The sequence below is a fragment of the Mytilus galloprovincialis genome, chromosome 7, assembly GCF_965363235.1.
Source record: "Mytilus galloprovincialis chromosome 7, xbMytGall1.hap1.1, whole genome shotgun sequence".
Classification (NCBI taxonomy): Eukaryota; Metazoa; Mollusca; class Bivalvia; order Mytilida; family Mytilidae; genus Mytilus; species Mytilus galloprovincialis.
The window spans coordinates 50,185,369-50,201,122 of NC_134844.1; the positions used below are offsets into that span (position 1 = coordinate 50,185,369).

Here is a 15,754-nt window from a genome sequence, read left to right on the forward strand (position 1 = left end):
GAAGATTTACGAATGGGAAATACACAAATAAGTCAAACAACTACTTCTATGTTTCTATTTTTCTTATTGCATATCTGTTTTGACTACAATAACAGTTTAATGAATAAAACAGGAATGATTAGAACTTATTTGGAACATATATGAAAAATCAATGCTTAAAAAAAATAAGCATTAAGAGCAACAAGAGACATGGTGATGGTCGTTTAAAAATCTGACTTTTTAATTATTTTCCAACACTTTATCCTTTTTTCTTCATTTCAAAATCCCGTGTTATTCACGTTTCAATGGGAAAATTCAGAAGAAGCTAAGAATATGTAACGTCACAATTAAATTTTGACCAATCATTTGCCGACCAATCATTTGCCGCGAACAGTGTTTTCACTAGTGAGAGGAATATTATTCGCAAACCGTTAAAGAAATGTGAAAATGGAACATAAATTTGAGAAAAATACTTTGCTTTTGATTTGAGAATGATTTTTGTCTCAAAATGGTTAAACGCAGGTTTTCTGCAGGTTATAATTCCAACTATGCATACTCTTCTGATTTTTTTATACTGCAATGCTCACCCTTGCGAAGCACCTTAAATTATTCTAGTTTTTAGTAGGGTTCGTGTTTTTCAGTCTACAGTTTTGTGTTGGTTTTTTTTTTTGTGAACTATTGTTTGTCTTTTGGTCTTTATATTTCTTTCGTGACTTTGTCAGTTTATTTGCTACTTTGAATGGCATTTATTATCTTTCGCCTGTAGGCCATTTAGGCTTTGCCAAAAATCTAATTAAATACAAAGTTTTTTTTTTTTTTTGTATATTTTATAACTTAAATTCAAGATTAATTCCTTGCAAACTTTAATGGTTGCTTTTTACGTTTTGCATTGCACAAAATTATGTCCTCCAGTGACCAGAGTATGAGACATAGTCAACAAGGTGACGATTTTTTTTAAAGTTTTTTAATTATATACCTTACTCAATGCACGCGTATTAATATAATATATCATTACTTTTATATTAGATCGAAAGAACAAAGAAGCTCCTTCACACAGTTGATATCATAGCTGATTCAGCACTTAAAACTCTGTCAGACGATGAACCTAAGACTATGGAATTCTCAACAAAGACTATGAATTTAGTAGTTGGAGTTTCCAAATTAAATAATTCAACGAACACTTCCACAGATATAAGCACTTCCAGGAAAATTGGTAATAAAACTGTCACAAGCTCCTTCAAACTACCACCAGAAATAAAAGAACAACTTAAAGAAGCTAGTAAGAATGGATTTAAATTTCAGGTAAATTTTTGTGTAGATTTGTCCAGACATGTTGCAAAAAAAAAACAAAAAAAAAACGTACCAAGTATCAACAGAACCATCTTACTTGGAATTATTAAACAATCATAAAACACAACGTCGTTTCACTGTTCCTGAAATTAAAAAAAATGTGCACTCATAAGGGCAGATAATTGTACTGAACGTGGTAAGATGATATGTGTTTTTTTTATACGAACATAAGGTCCGTGACGCTCTTTTTTATTGGATATTGCGGAAGTTTTTATGAAAAGCAATTATCTCATTGAAAAGAAATGCTAAACACAATCGTGTTTATGTAAATGACAGTCCATTAGGCCTCTCTATGAAAATAATATGCTCCATTCAAAGGGAACACTTTTTTTTTCTATTTGTGTGTTGATTTTTTTTGTGTGTAACACTTTTTTTTATTGGCTTAAAGTTGCCGTCAAATCCACAGTTGAATCATTAAATGTTTGATTACTATTTTATAATCGAGAATAAAACAACACCTATCTCGAATTTGCCGTTTTACTGTAATTTTATCCGAATTTGAAGCGTACAAGTAACGTAATAACTTCCAGATTGTAAGTTTTCATTGACATGACGTCACGTTTAGCCATGACGTCTTTGTGTCAAAATCATTCATGAAGTTTATCGTATTTTTTTTCTTTTTGTAATGCTTTAGAATCGGAATAACAGTACTGTAGTTGAAGAGTTGCCACCGTCAATTTTGATTTGACGGTCGCAAATTTCCGTTTACTGTCTCCGCTAATTCATTAATTTGAATATTTATGAATGATGAATGGTCACTGTGTCTTAACCACACCGGCAAAAATTGTTCGGACTCGATGGTATCTAACATCCGGCACAATGACGGAACATCAATAGACAGAAGAAAGAAAGGTTTCTCCTTATTTTCCTTTTTTTATGATATCGAAGATTATATATACATATACAACTATTTTCTATTGTGAGATGCAATATTTTCTAAAATCGTTCTATATTAACGGAGAAATAAGTAAAAATGCACGTCAAAATGACGAATTGAGTGAACCTTGCCTCGAAATTGTTTAATTTCTCGTTAAATTGTTCACATTGGACGGAAAGAAAGGTACGGGAAGATAGATACTGATACGGAGATTGCAAAACTTGTCATAATGAACATCTCAATACTTGTATTTGTGAGTATGGAAGGAAAGAAATGGGTCATGTCAAAATGGAACTGTCCGGTTTTGTCATAGATTTCACAATGCATAACCCGGTTTGGTCAAATAAAAAAAATCATAATAATCCGATTAATAATCCACTAAAAGGAAGTTGTGTGGGTCGTTGGAAAACGAGTTCTTCCATAGGACAACGGCTTATTATTTATATGACCAGTCTCAGATTCATATAAATAATAAGCAAAACACTAGAATTCCTACTCTTATAGAACACAACTGATGTTTGTTTTACTTTGCATTCAAATTTTTTCAGCAGAATAGATAGAAATGAAGGTTATAACGCAAATTAAAAAAGTTAAAGCTATCAAATATGCGTTTTCTATATGAATTATGGAAAATATGTTTAAACTTGAAATTAGAGTTTACGGTCCAAAAAAAAATCGAAACACACAATTGATATCTGATTTTCTCGCAAAATAGGATGGGCACCCTTTTTAAGTAATCTAATCATTCTATAGATGTAATCTTTTCTATGATAGTTAAAAATAAATCTTCTTAAGGATAAAAGTTGATAATAAGACAAATGTATATGCATGCATAATCGACATAGACATGAATGTTTATAGGAAGAAAAGGATTACAACTACGATGCATTTAAAATAAAATTTATTTATCACTAATTGTAACTAGACTACATTTTATAAATTAGTATAATAGTCTCAGGTCATCGAGAAAATTCAATAATAATTATTTTGTTAACCCATGGAAGTAATATTGAAATATTTCTTCCATGGTTAACCTTACTATAAAAAAAACGGGTATGTACTGTCGCAATTATGTTATGATGATCGTACACTGACGTTGGTCAATATATTTTGACAATATATACGGACAAACAGATTCAGTTTATTTCAAAGTTGACGTAATTCGAACAGCTTTTACATACCATCGAACGTAGCGAGTCGAACAATATTTTCACTATTTTTTTAATTAGAAAATCATTAAATACAGGAATCAATATAGTTTTGGCAATCAAAGGTGGGGACAGGGCGTGCAACCTATACGTCTTCTAGATTCGCCACTTATCTTATAAAGTGTATACCGAATCTAAATAGTGTAAGAAATAAGAAAACAGGGACACCCGCCAAATCGGATTATGTGAGTTTGATTACTAGTATGGTTATTATAAACATTATCATTGATATTTTTAAACGAGCGATACCAAGTGATTCGAATTCAAAGCGTTTTAACTATTTGTATAAAGCTGCATATGTCAAAAGTAAGAAGGTTTGACTGCATCATATACAAGTATAAAACAGAGATCTAACGAATTTTTTTTCTATTTGCCATATGTCCATTGCCCTTGCTCTTGACCTCATTTCTATATTATTTTTCCTTTGGCCACATGACGATTCATGAAACCGTAAACTTATTTCCTTGATTAATTGGTAAATGTTAATGGTTTTTGTTGGTTTCAATAATAAAAATGTGTTCATATCCGTCTGCCAGGATTCATTAGACCTCGACTTAAATGGTTCTATAAACAATCGGTTAAGTTTCTGTGACCAGTTTTTTTTTTTTTTTTTTATCTTACAGACCTTCAAAATAAATTAAATTGCGATCATTTAAGCATTTGTGACATGTCAGTGCCTATACATAAGTATAAATAACATGTCTTATTGTTTTTGGTTGAACAAAAACGCCAGTGAAATTGTTTGATCAAGTTATCTCGTTCGTGAAATTTGAAATTTTTAGTTGTTGCACAATTTTTTTTTAAATTCAAGAACGGTGCAATTTTTTTTGGAATTCTTGGTTGTTTTTAGCTCACTTGATCCAAGAGGAAAAGTAATTTTTTTCATCACTTGGCACCGGTCGACCGTCGTTCATTATCTATCAATACAATTTTTTACATAAATTTTCATATCTAAAATTACTACGCTGCATTCAACAAACCTTATCTAAAATTATATTTTTTTTTAATTAAAATTAGGGTATCTAGTTTTAAAAAAATTCTGTGACCCCGCTGGTCAACCAAGATGGCCGTCATGGCTTAAAACATACAAGTGCATGATGTCAATTATTTAAAAACAGCCGTAGACATAGAAAATTCGAAAGGGCCATTTGTGTTGTCCATTTACCTTAATAATCTCACATTACTTCTTAAAGGAGTTATTGCATTGCCCTTAAATGACGAATTTGACGTTCTTTTTATCAATTTCTATCTATTATTTTCAAACATATAAAAGTTATATAGCAAAAATGATATAGGAAGACAAGATATACAAATAAGTCGACTTGGCCGATATCCTATCAAACTTATTGACCTTTAATGTTAGAGTTGTTTTTTTTTTTCATTTCTCTACGTTTTTACACGCCCGTCACTATTTTGACAGGACATATTATTGTATATATCCGTCCTGTCGTCTGTCCTTCCTTCCATCCGTCCGTTCCTCCATCTCTAAGTCATTCTGTCCGTCCGTCTATTTATTCGTCTATTCTTCTGTCCAGCGTAAACATGTCGCACCGTAACTTGAGAACAGCTTATCTAATGTTTATGAAACTTAACAAAGTTATTTCTTATAATGGTCAAACGATCTGTAAATCGTTTAGTGAAAATAAAATTAAATTTTTTAGGAAAATGTGTATTACTATAATTACCTATGTCAAAAACTGCCCGTTTAGAATACATTTATACACGTCAAGTTTACTTTACAATATATATATGTTTAAATTCTTTCGACAGACAATATTCAGATACGTGTTAACGTTGCTTTTCATAAATTGTTTGTTTTAAAAAATAATAAAAAAACGGGTGATATATTTAGACGAAACCTGGTGATTGTGTGGTAAACAACATGGACAAAACCGGTGTATTTAAATTTGACATGACCCATTTCTTTCGTTCCATACACAGCAATACAAATATTGAACTGCTCATAATGACAAGTTTTGCAATCTCCGTGTCAATATCTATCTTCCCGTACCATTCTTTCCGTACAATGTGAACAATTTAACGAGAAATTAAACAATTTGGAGGCAAGGTTCACTCAATTCGTCATTTTGACGTGCATTTTTACTTTTTTCTCAGTTAATATAGAACTGTTGTATAAAATATTGCATCTCACAATAGAAAATAGTTGTATATGTATATATATTATTCGATATCAAAAAAGAGATAAGAAAATAAGGAGAAACCTATCTTTCTTCTGTCAATCGATGTTCCATCATTGTGCCGGATGTTAGATACCATCGAGTCCGAACAATTTTTGCCGGTGTGGTTTAGACACAGTGATGGTGTTCCCTCGAAAAAGATGTACGTGCCGGGTTCACATATCTTTTACACAGTGTTACAAGACAGTAATATGTAAATAGTATGTTTTTTTGGGTCACTTTTTCTGATTCATACTGGTGGTGGTTATAAAGTAAATGTCAATGGTATATGTGGCGGGGGTTTTCTATTCTTTTTTAAATGTCAACACGGTGTGGATGACAACTTTTCTATTACAGATGCTTTCCTCAGACAAGATCTTGGGACAAGCCGTCTGCATACATTAATTCTCCTTTTTCTATTACAAACGCTTTTCTCAGCCAAGAACCCATGAACATGGGACAAGTCATCTGCATACATTAATTGTCCTTTTTCTATCACAGAAGCTTTTTCTCAGACAAGAATATAAGATCTTGGGACAAGTCATCTGCATACATTAATTCTCCTTTTTCTATCACAGATGCTTTTCTCAGACAAGAATCCAAGATCTTGGGACAAGTCGTCTGCATACATTTATTGTCCTTTTTTCTATTACAGATGCTTTTTTTCAGACAAGAATCTAAGATCTTGGGACAAATCGTCTGCATACATTAATTGTCATTTAAATATCTATTACAGATTCTTTTCTCAGACAAGAATCTAAGATCTTGGGAAAAGTCGTCTGCATATATTAGTTAGCCTTTTTCTATTTACAGATGTTTTTCTCGGACAAGAATCTAAGATCTTAGGAGAAATCGTCTGCATAGATCAATTGTCATTTTTCTATTACAGATGCTATTCTCAGACAAGAATCCAAGATCTTGGGACAAGTCGTCTGCATACATTAATTCTCCAATGATATCGCTAATTCTTAAGGATTTAAACCAAAAAACACTTGGTGTAACTAAATTACCAAAGCCTATCATCATTGATATACCTATTGGAAGTAAGAATCTATAATTATCAGAAAAAAAGTAATGCATGATAATGATGGGTTACGAACAAAGACTCTTTGTTTATAGTCTTATACTTAGTTATACAATATGTAGCTGTTTGAGTTAAACCCAAATATCTGTGTCATTCAAAGCATTTATTTGTTATGAATGGGGATGTAAACAATAGTAGATAAACGTTTGCAAATACGATTTCACCAAAACTAATACTGTAAACAAACTTTTAGCGATGAATCTGTTTTGCGTTTTACCCTTCTTTCTTGTTAATTTTGCGGTTATTTTATTAGCGATTTTCTAGTTTACTTGATGTATATACAAGTTTTACATATTTGCGACGATTAGTTTTGGCGTTATTTGTCTGTTCGTGAAAATAAGTTGGAAGATAACCTTGGGTAAATATTAATTTTTCCATCTTGAAACACTTTGTGATTGCTAAAAAAACTCAGAAAGCCTGGGGTATTGGAATTACTGTAGAAACCTTGTTAAAGTTTCTTTTGTATGATAAAAAAAGGTGTAAACATTCATAATAGAGGGGGAGGGGCAGATTTGCTTTGTTGTTCAGATCAGAAGTATTAGTCTTGTAGTATCAAAATTCCAGGAACCAGCTCTTGCCATGCTCATATGCAATTTAAGGTATGAATTTTTCAGATCAAGTCAGGATAAGTTATAGGTTAGACATGAACTGACTTCCATTTAATTTGAACTTACGCAAATATCCGTCGCTAGGTAAACTCAATTTGAGATAGTAAAATATATGTTTTAAGATGGCCATGCTTAAAGTAAAATACAGTTATCTACTGGAGAAGTTATATAATAAAAAAAAATGTTGACTTCAGTTCACAATGGTATATGAACTTAAGAGATATGACATTCATCCTCGGCCGATGAATATAATATATCTAGGTTGATAAATCATTGTATCAACGTCATTAAAACTTAGTAATTGTATATAATCACAATGTGAAACTTCGAATGAGTTCAACAAAGCTTGACGTATGATAACATATAATTTCAATAAATCATTATCAAGAGATATATAATCATTGTATCAACGTCATTAAAACTTAGTAATTATATATAATCACAATATGAAACTTCAAATAAGTTCAACAAAGCTTGACGTATGATAACTTATCATTTCAATAAATCATTATCAAGAGATATATATGGCACCAAGATCCTTTTTCTTTGAGAATGTTTTTGAAGCAGCGTGTTCCTTTATATGGTGGTACATGTGTTGTTGTGTCAGTATTACTACAACAATGCATTTGGTTTTGTCTGCTTTACTGTGCTATTATGGCTTTGGACCTGTCATTATAAAATGTCAACATTTTTTAAATGAAGAACAACAACCTTCATATAGTATTTACAACTGTTTTTATTTGGAATGTTTCATTTAAATATAAATGAAAAAAATATTTCAATAAATATGTATTGTTATACTTTTATATTTTTTTACAGGAAAAGAAAAATATAGCGAATTTATTTTGAATTCCCAAGAAGATAACTTCATACGTCTTAAAGTGAAACAGCCAGCTAACATGTTTTACATGTTGAAGCTTATGACAGATGGTCCACAGTATAATATGTCAGTGAAGATTGCAATAGAATTTCATAAACAGGTGTCTTTGTCAGATGCAGAAAATGGGACGCTCATTAGTAATGCACACATAGCATTTTTAAAAGAACCTGGCAAAAAATCGCTCTACTGGAGTTTAGGAGTTATCATCAACGACCGAAGCGATGGGAATATTAGTCAGAATATATCTGTTAGAATTTCCTCGACTGCCATTAATTGTCGATATTGGAATAACACTATCGGAAAATGGTTACCAGAGGGATGTAAGGTATTAATATATAAAAATATGGGATGTAATATAATAATCTATACAGAAGGAGAGATGTAAAATACAAATCAATATGAAACGAGGGGAATACCTACCCGTTTCTGCTCAACGAAAAAGAGGTTACTTTAGGAATCGTCTTTTTAAAGAACTATAATAATTATTTTGTGATCTAAATATGAAAAAGGTATAACGAAAATACTAAACAATAGAGGATTCCATATTAACTGAAAAAATCAAACGTTATCGACAAAAAAACGAGTGAAAATCAACTGTCAAAATCCTGACTTTGTACAGGCATTCCTTGAGAAAATGGAGAGTTGCAGCTGGTTTTATAGCTAGCAAAACATCCCACGGGAAAGACAAACTTTGAGGAGTAACCCACATAGACATAAGTATGTCCTTATTTATATTGTGTCATTTATCTATTCATCTAAGGTTAACTTTATCTGAAAGAGTTGACACTTAAGCTTATTCTCTGAAGTTCTTTTTGATCGAGTTAGGCTATTTCAATTGATATATAATAGTGTATATTTTTATGTTTTCATGTTGTAGTGTTTGACTGCTGTTACAGCTTAGATGACGATTCGCGCTTCTTAAAACGTTTAAACCCGCTACATTTTCATGCATCTATCCGGAGCCCGTAGTTCAGTGATGTCGTTTGTTGGTAATATGCATAAGTGGTCCGATACCATAGTTGTTTCGTAGTGCATTTCTTAAAGACAATAAATGAAAATTTAAAAAATCCAACCTGCGCTTTCTATATAAAATTTTTACAGTGTGTTGTACTACTTTTGGGACAAATTATACCAAAATTATAGAAAACTTCATCAGCTTAAACTCGAAATATTGACTTTTTTATGTTAAGGGGGTTTTGAAATCTTTTGACAGCTTCCGAAATGCTAATTTCTAACCTTTTTTAGTTGAACCAAATCACTCCTTGACCTTCAAATTCATGACCCAATTTTATTTACAGTGTCAATTCATTCCCTACTTGCTATTTGAGACATAAAACATGAAGAAATAAATGTGGAAGGGGTATACAAAAAATTGGCAAGCAACACACTGTCCACACTAGAGACTATTTTCGTAGACAACGAAAATCAAAGGACATCAAATGCCGATAACTGTGTACTTGGACCAAGTGTTTCTCGATTCTCGGTTTTAATATAGATAAAATCGTTGCTTTTTCTGTTAAAATTGTTTTATAATAGTCATTTGGGGGCCCTTTGCAATTGCTTTTTGGTGTGAGCCAAGGCTCTGTGTTGAAGACCGTATTTATAGCTATTAATGTTTACTTTTTACACATTGTGACTTAGATTTAGAGTTGTCTCACTTGAACTCATACCACATCTTCTTGTTAAGATATACTAGGTTATGATAAATAAGACATTACTTTTGATCTAGCAAAGTCCAAGTTATGTAAATACACATGACAGACTTGCAGCTCAAGTGACTAAATTTTAATTACAGACACATAAAACACCCATTGCTAAGTTTTTAATCGATAGTACATTATTTTTTAGTTTATTCTTTAGTTTTCTATTTTGTGACTTGTGTCATGTATGCTATTGTTTGTCTGTGTTTCCTTTTCATTTCTAACCATGGCGTTGTCTGTTTATTATCGATTTATGAGTTTGACTGTCCCTCTGGTATCTTTCGCCCCTTCTTTAAGCATTTATCATATTCTTGAAATCGGTATTACTGACGAATTGCGTGTATTTGATTTCGCTGCATTACCATAATATCAAAAATATTTATAACGGACTTTCTTGAGACACTTATTTTGATATTGACTTAAGTTAATTAATACCTTCGGTAGTATTTCATTCATTTGTATGTTTGTATAAATGACCTATGAAATTAAAATCATACATTCTTGTGGTTAAAAAAGATTTGTATTTGTAAATATTTACATATACTAGAAAATGCCCGCGAAATCGATATACAATTTGGCAAATGTTGAATCAAAGAGTTGTTTAATTTCGCGGGCAGTATGTCGACTTAGAAGAGAGGGGTCAAAAATATCAGAAGGACAGTCAAAGTCAAAGATCTAAAATAAACTGACAACGCCATGGCTAAAAAAGAACAGACAAACAGACAAATAACAGTACACAAGACTCAACATAAACAACTAAAGACTGAGCAACACGAACCCCCTAAAAACTAGGGGTGATCTCAGTTGATGTGGAAGAGTAAGCAGATTCTGCTCCACATGTTGCACCCGTCGAATATATGAATTACTAACTTTTGCAATTACATGGCTACAGAAGGGGTCATAAACCTTAAGTTAATGGTCATCTGTGTAAGTTTTTTAAATGCATTTCAGATTTAAGACCAATGTAGTGATATAAACAGTAAAGTTTCTTCTAACACTTTCAAGATTCTGTGGCAGATAAAACCAATTTTTTGTAGAAAATCCACATACTTTAATACAGACAATTTTGATATAAAATTCAGAACTCTGATGACTTACTTGTTTTTCTATGATGTGCTAGCGTTTATTGTTGGAACAACTTTCTAAACAACCTTCAAATTACAAAATACCTCGTGCTGACTTAGTCACGAAAGTCGAGCGCACCCTAAAAGGTGTACTTGAATTGGTCCATATTATATTTGATTTCACCAATATCCCAATTTAAAAACTTGTTTAAATGAAATCATTGCTAGCACTGCATGCAATAATCCACTATCATAAAGAAACGAATTTATAATTATGAGAGTTCAAGGGGAAAGGCTGTGGATTTTTTATAAAATTTGATTTTAAATTCCATATGTTTTGCATTTAGTCAACAGAAGGGTACATAATCCTTAAACAAAGATCAATCTGTATATGTAATATCAGCAATATAAAATTGTTCCGCTATTAATACTACAGGACGCTAGCTGGGAAAAGGAAAATAATGGGTAATTAAACTCATCATAGATACCAGGACTAAATTTTGTATATACGCCAGACGCGCGTTTCGTCTACAAAAGACTCATCAGTGACGCTCGAATCCAAAAAAGTTAAAAAGGCCTAATAAAGTACGAAGATGAAGAGCATTGAGGACAAAATTCCTAAAAGTTTTGCCAAATCCAGCGAAGGTAATCTATGCCTGAGGTAGAAAAGCCTTAGTATTTCAAAAATTCTATTTAATAGTATGATACAAGCAGACAACACATGACACAAAATGGTTACAGAACTACAGTTTTTGGTTTCGATGCTGACGCTAATGAAATCGAACTTTCTTGAAGGAATTTACCACTCGTCATACTATTATATACTTATTCATAATTTATGAAAACTTATATTTGCAGGTTGCACCTGTTTCATCGAGCGAAACATTAGAGTGTGAATGTGATCATCTTACCGATTTTGCTGGAGGAGTTTTCGTATTACCTAATATTGTGGATCCATTTCAAGATGCTTTACTATTTCTGACGTTCTTTGACAACCCAGTTGTAGTTACAGTAGTGATATTGGTCTGGTTGATATATTTTCTGGGTCTTTACAGGGCAAGGCAAGCTGATCGGAAGGATTCGAATTTTGTAAGTGAGAGGTTTAGCTTGCTATAAAACCAGGTTCAATCCACCATTTTCTACATAAGAAAATGCCTGAACCAAGTCAGGAATATGACTGTTGTTATCCATTCGTTTAAGGTGTTTGCACTTTTAATTTCGCCATTTGATAAGGGACTTTCCGTTTTGAATTTTCAACGGAGTTCAGTATTTTTTTAGATTTTACTTTTTTTTTGTAAATAAATTTAACATTAAGGTGGTACCAAACACCTTGACTAATATTAGTTTGGCTCGTTTAATTTTCATAAATTTGAAGTTATATTTACTTTCACCCTTTGACAAATCAAAAAAGTTGAACCAACCACTTTATCAAAAAAAAAGTTGGTTATATAGTAGTTTGACAAACACTAATTTTGATCATTGAAAAGCTTTATATTTCCTTCACAATAAAACTTGAGTAAAACGTTCAGCTGAATTTTATAGAGTTATTTCCCTTTAGTGTCATGTACCAACTTAAAGCATAATAACTGAAAATAAAACATCTGTATCGCTTTTAATGAGTTTCTTTCATACGGCACGCTCAAAACCATAAGCAATAAGACCAAAATATAAATGATCTATAAGGGATAGCTATAATCATCTTTGATCATAATTGATTGAGGGAATTAAAGCCTTTGTTTATTAATAGTAGTAGAACATATTTCACATAAACTTAAAAAAACAACTTTCATAAATTGTGTCAGTGTCAATGCATAGACTACTTAGTACTTACTACCATCGTAAACTAACAATCCACAGACATGTTTTAAGAAGGGTAACTGATCTGATAAAAGCTTTCATTAAACACATGCAGTGCGTTCGTTGTTATGTATCGGAAATAGCTTTCAAGTCAGAATTAATATCAACCGATAAATAAGAACATCAAAATTGATGCAGTAAATATGTTCACGTAGTACGCAGTTCAGAAATAGAATACTGGAAAACAAATGACTAAGAGGGGTCACAAGACGTCTTTCTTTTAAATGAGCAAAACCCATACAGTAAGCTATATATACGAGACAACATTTGAAAATGATACAAAAGGATAAACCGAATGTCTTGACGTGCAACTTTAAACGAAAAAAAATGTATGCCGGATATATATAGCAAACCAAGCCTTCGACTTTAGATAGACACATAAAGAATCACAGCAAGTAGTCAGTTTATCAAGGTTTAAAGTTAAATGAAGCAAAACACTGTTACACATCATTATAAAAATAAAGGCAACAGTAGTATACCGGTGTTCGAAATTCAGAAATCGATTGAGCAATAGCAAATCCCGATTACAAACTAAAACTGAGTGCAACGCATCCAATATGAGAAAAGAACAACGACACAAAAGAAACACAACATTAAAAAGAAACACTGTAGTGTTCATAATATCTTAACTCTATATTTAGTTTAATGATGAAAGGATATTTTGGACATTTGGACGTCTGTTTATTAGACAGAATCATTATCAAACAATGTCCTGCTCTTTCAGTCTGAAATCATGAAATAAATATTAAGTTCAATAACGATTTAATAATGGCAATTATTATATTATAGTTCGTTTATGTGTGTGTTACATTTTAATGTTGTGTTTCTGTTGTGTCGTAGTACTCTTATATTTGATGCGTTTTCCTCATTTTTAGTTTGTAACCCGGATTTGTTTTTTCTCAATCGATTTATGAATTTCGAACGAATTAGGAAAACAAAAGTTTTTTCACATAGTATATTTTCTGTAGGATGGTATAGTGACACCCTTTCCAAGTGACCCTTCAGACCCGTTTAAGTATGTTATGTGCATTGTCACTGGATGGCGGTATGAAGCTAGAACTACAGCAAACGTTTCATGCTACATAAAAGGCAACAATGGACAAAGTGCAAGGCATTGTTTAAGTAGGACCTCATCACCACAGGTCTTGTTTACATCTGGTGGTGAAGACTGGTTTCTAATTACTTCTTCCTATGATATAGGAGACATGGTGAATGTAATTGTATGGCACGACAACAGTGGTTCCTCGCCATCATGGTTTGTACGCACTAATGTATATATATATATATATAATTATAGATTTGACCGTTGGTTTTCCCGTTTGAATTGTTTTACACTAGTCATTTTTTAAACCCTTTATGGCTTGCTGTTCGGAAAGACAGATAACCCACAATGAGGTCGTCAACATACAAGCTAAAACAAAGGTTGATTATCATTGTGAGGTCGTCAACCTACATACTTAAACAAAAGAAAACAGCAGATAACCAATATGGAGGTCGTCAAAATAGAATCTTAAACAAAGGATTGATAATCCATAATGAGGTCGTCAAGATACAAACTTAAACAAAGCACAGATAATCCACGAGTTCGTCAAAATACAAACTTAAACAAAGGAGAGATAATCCATAATGAGGTCGTCAACATATAAACTTAAACAAAGGACTGATAATCCTTGTGAGGTCGTCAACATTCAAACTTAAACGAGGGACTGATAATCCTTGTGAGGTCGTCAACATACAAACTTAACAAAGGACTGATAATCCTTGTGAGGTCGTCAACATACAAACTTAAACAAAGGACTGATAATCATTGTGAGGTCGTCAACATAAAACTTAAACAAATTTAAAGGACTGATAATCATTGTGAGGTCGTCAACATACAAACTTAAACAAAGGACTGATAATCATTGTGAGGTCGTCAACATACATACTTAAACAAAGGACTGATAATCCTTGTGAGGTCGTCCACATACATACTTAAATAAAGTACTGAAAATCCCTGTGAGGTCGTCAACATATAAACTTAAACAAAATACTGATAATGCTTTTGAGGTCGTCAACATATAAACTTAAACAAAGGACTGATAATCCTTGTGAGGTCGTCAACATACATACTTAAACAAAAGAAAACAACAGATAACCAATATGGAGGTCGTCAACTTAGAATCGTGAACAAAGGACAGATTTACAAAAAAGTAAGCTTTCAATTGTCCAATGTCTAGACAATTAATTAAAAAGTAAGAGAATACTGACAAACTGCTATCAACATCAATTAATTAAGGCCAATGCAAATCAATTATATTTTTTGTTTTCTTTCAAGATTTTTTTGAAATTTTTGTTTCAATTTTTAGAACATAGTTGGCTGTCTTCCTTGCCTTTGAGTTTTTAAAACCTGATGATATCGTTCTATATGTAACGTGGTTCTATAAAATTGAGAATGGAAATGGGGAATGTGCCAAAGAGACAACAACCCGACCATAGAAAAAAACAACAGCAGAAGGTCACCAACAGGTCTTCAATGTAGCGAGAAATTCCCGCACCCGGAGGCGTCCTTCAACTGGCCCCTAAACAAATATATACTAGTTCAGTGATAATGAACGCCATACTAATTTCCAAATTGTACACAAGAAACTAAAATTAAAATAATACAAGACTAACAAAGGCTATAAAACAAATATGTGGTATGATTTCCAATAATAAAACTAACGGACATGGAGGTTTACTATTGAAGTAATAATTCGATATTGTTTCTTAGGCCAATTAAAATTAATTGCTAGATTTTCATCCCCGCCCGCCCCTCTGAAATCGTCCCGCCCCGATTTTTTTTATTTTGAAAAATTTACGATTTCCGGATTTTGTTCATTTCCGTTACCGGTAACCGTCAATAATTTCGTTGAATTCGAACTGCCTGTTTCAAATTTCGGTTTTCATATTTCTTGTTTCGAGTACTTTAAAACCATTATGTTGACAAAT

General features: G+C 32.2%; 1 protein-coding gene across 1 annotated transcript in view; it reads left to right on the forward strand.

Annotated features, from left to right (window-relative positions):
- The window catches only part of LOC143084210 (uncharacterized), a 64,455-nt gene extending 57,807 nt beyond the window's left edge, over positions 1–6,648 (forward strand). The window contains exons 16-17 of the mRNA XM_076260621.1: positions 1,006–1,281; positions 6,481–6,648. Coding sequence (XP_076116736.1) covers positions 1,006–1,281; positions 6,481–6,648 — 444 coding nt within the window. The remainder of the gene's footprint in view (positions 1–1,005; positions 1,282–6,480) is intronic.
- The last annotated feature ends 9,106 nt before the right edge of the window (positions 6,649–15,754 follow it).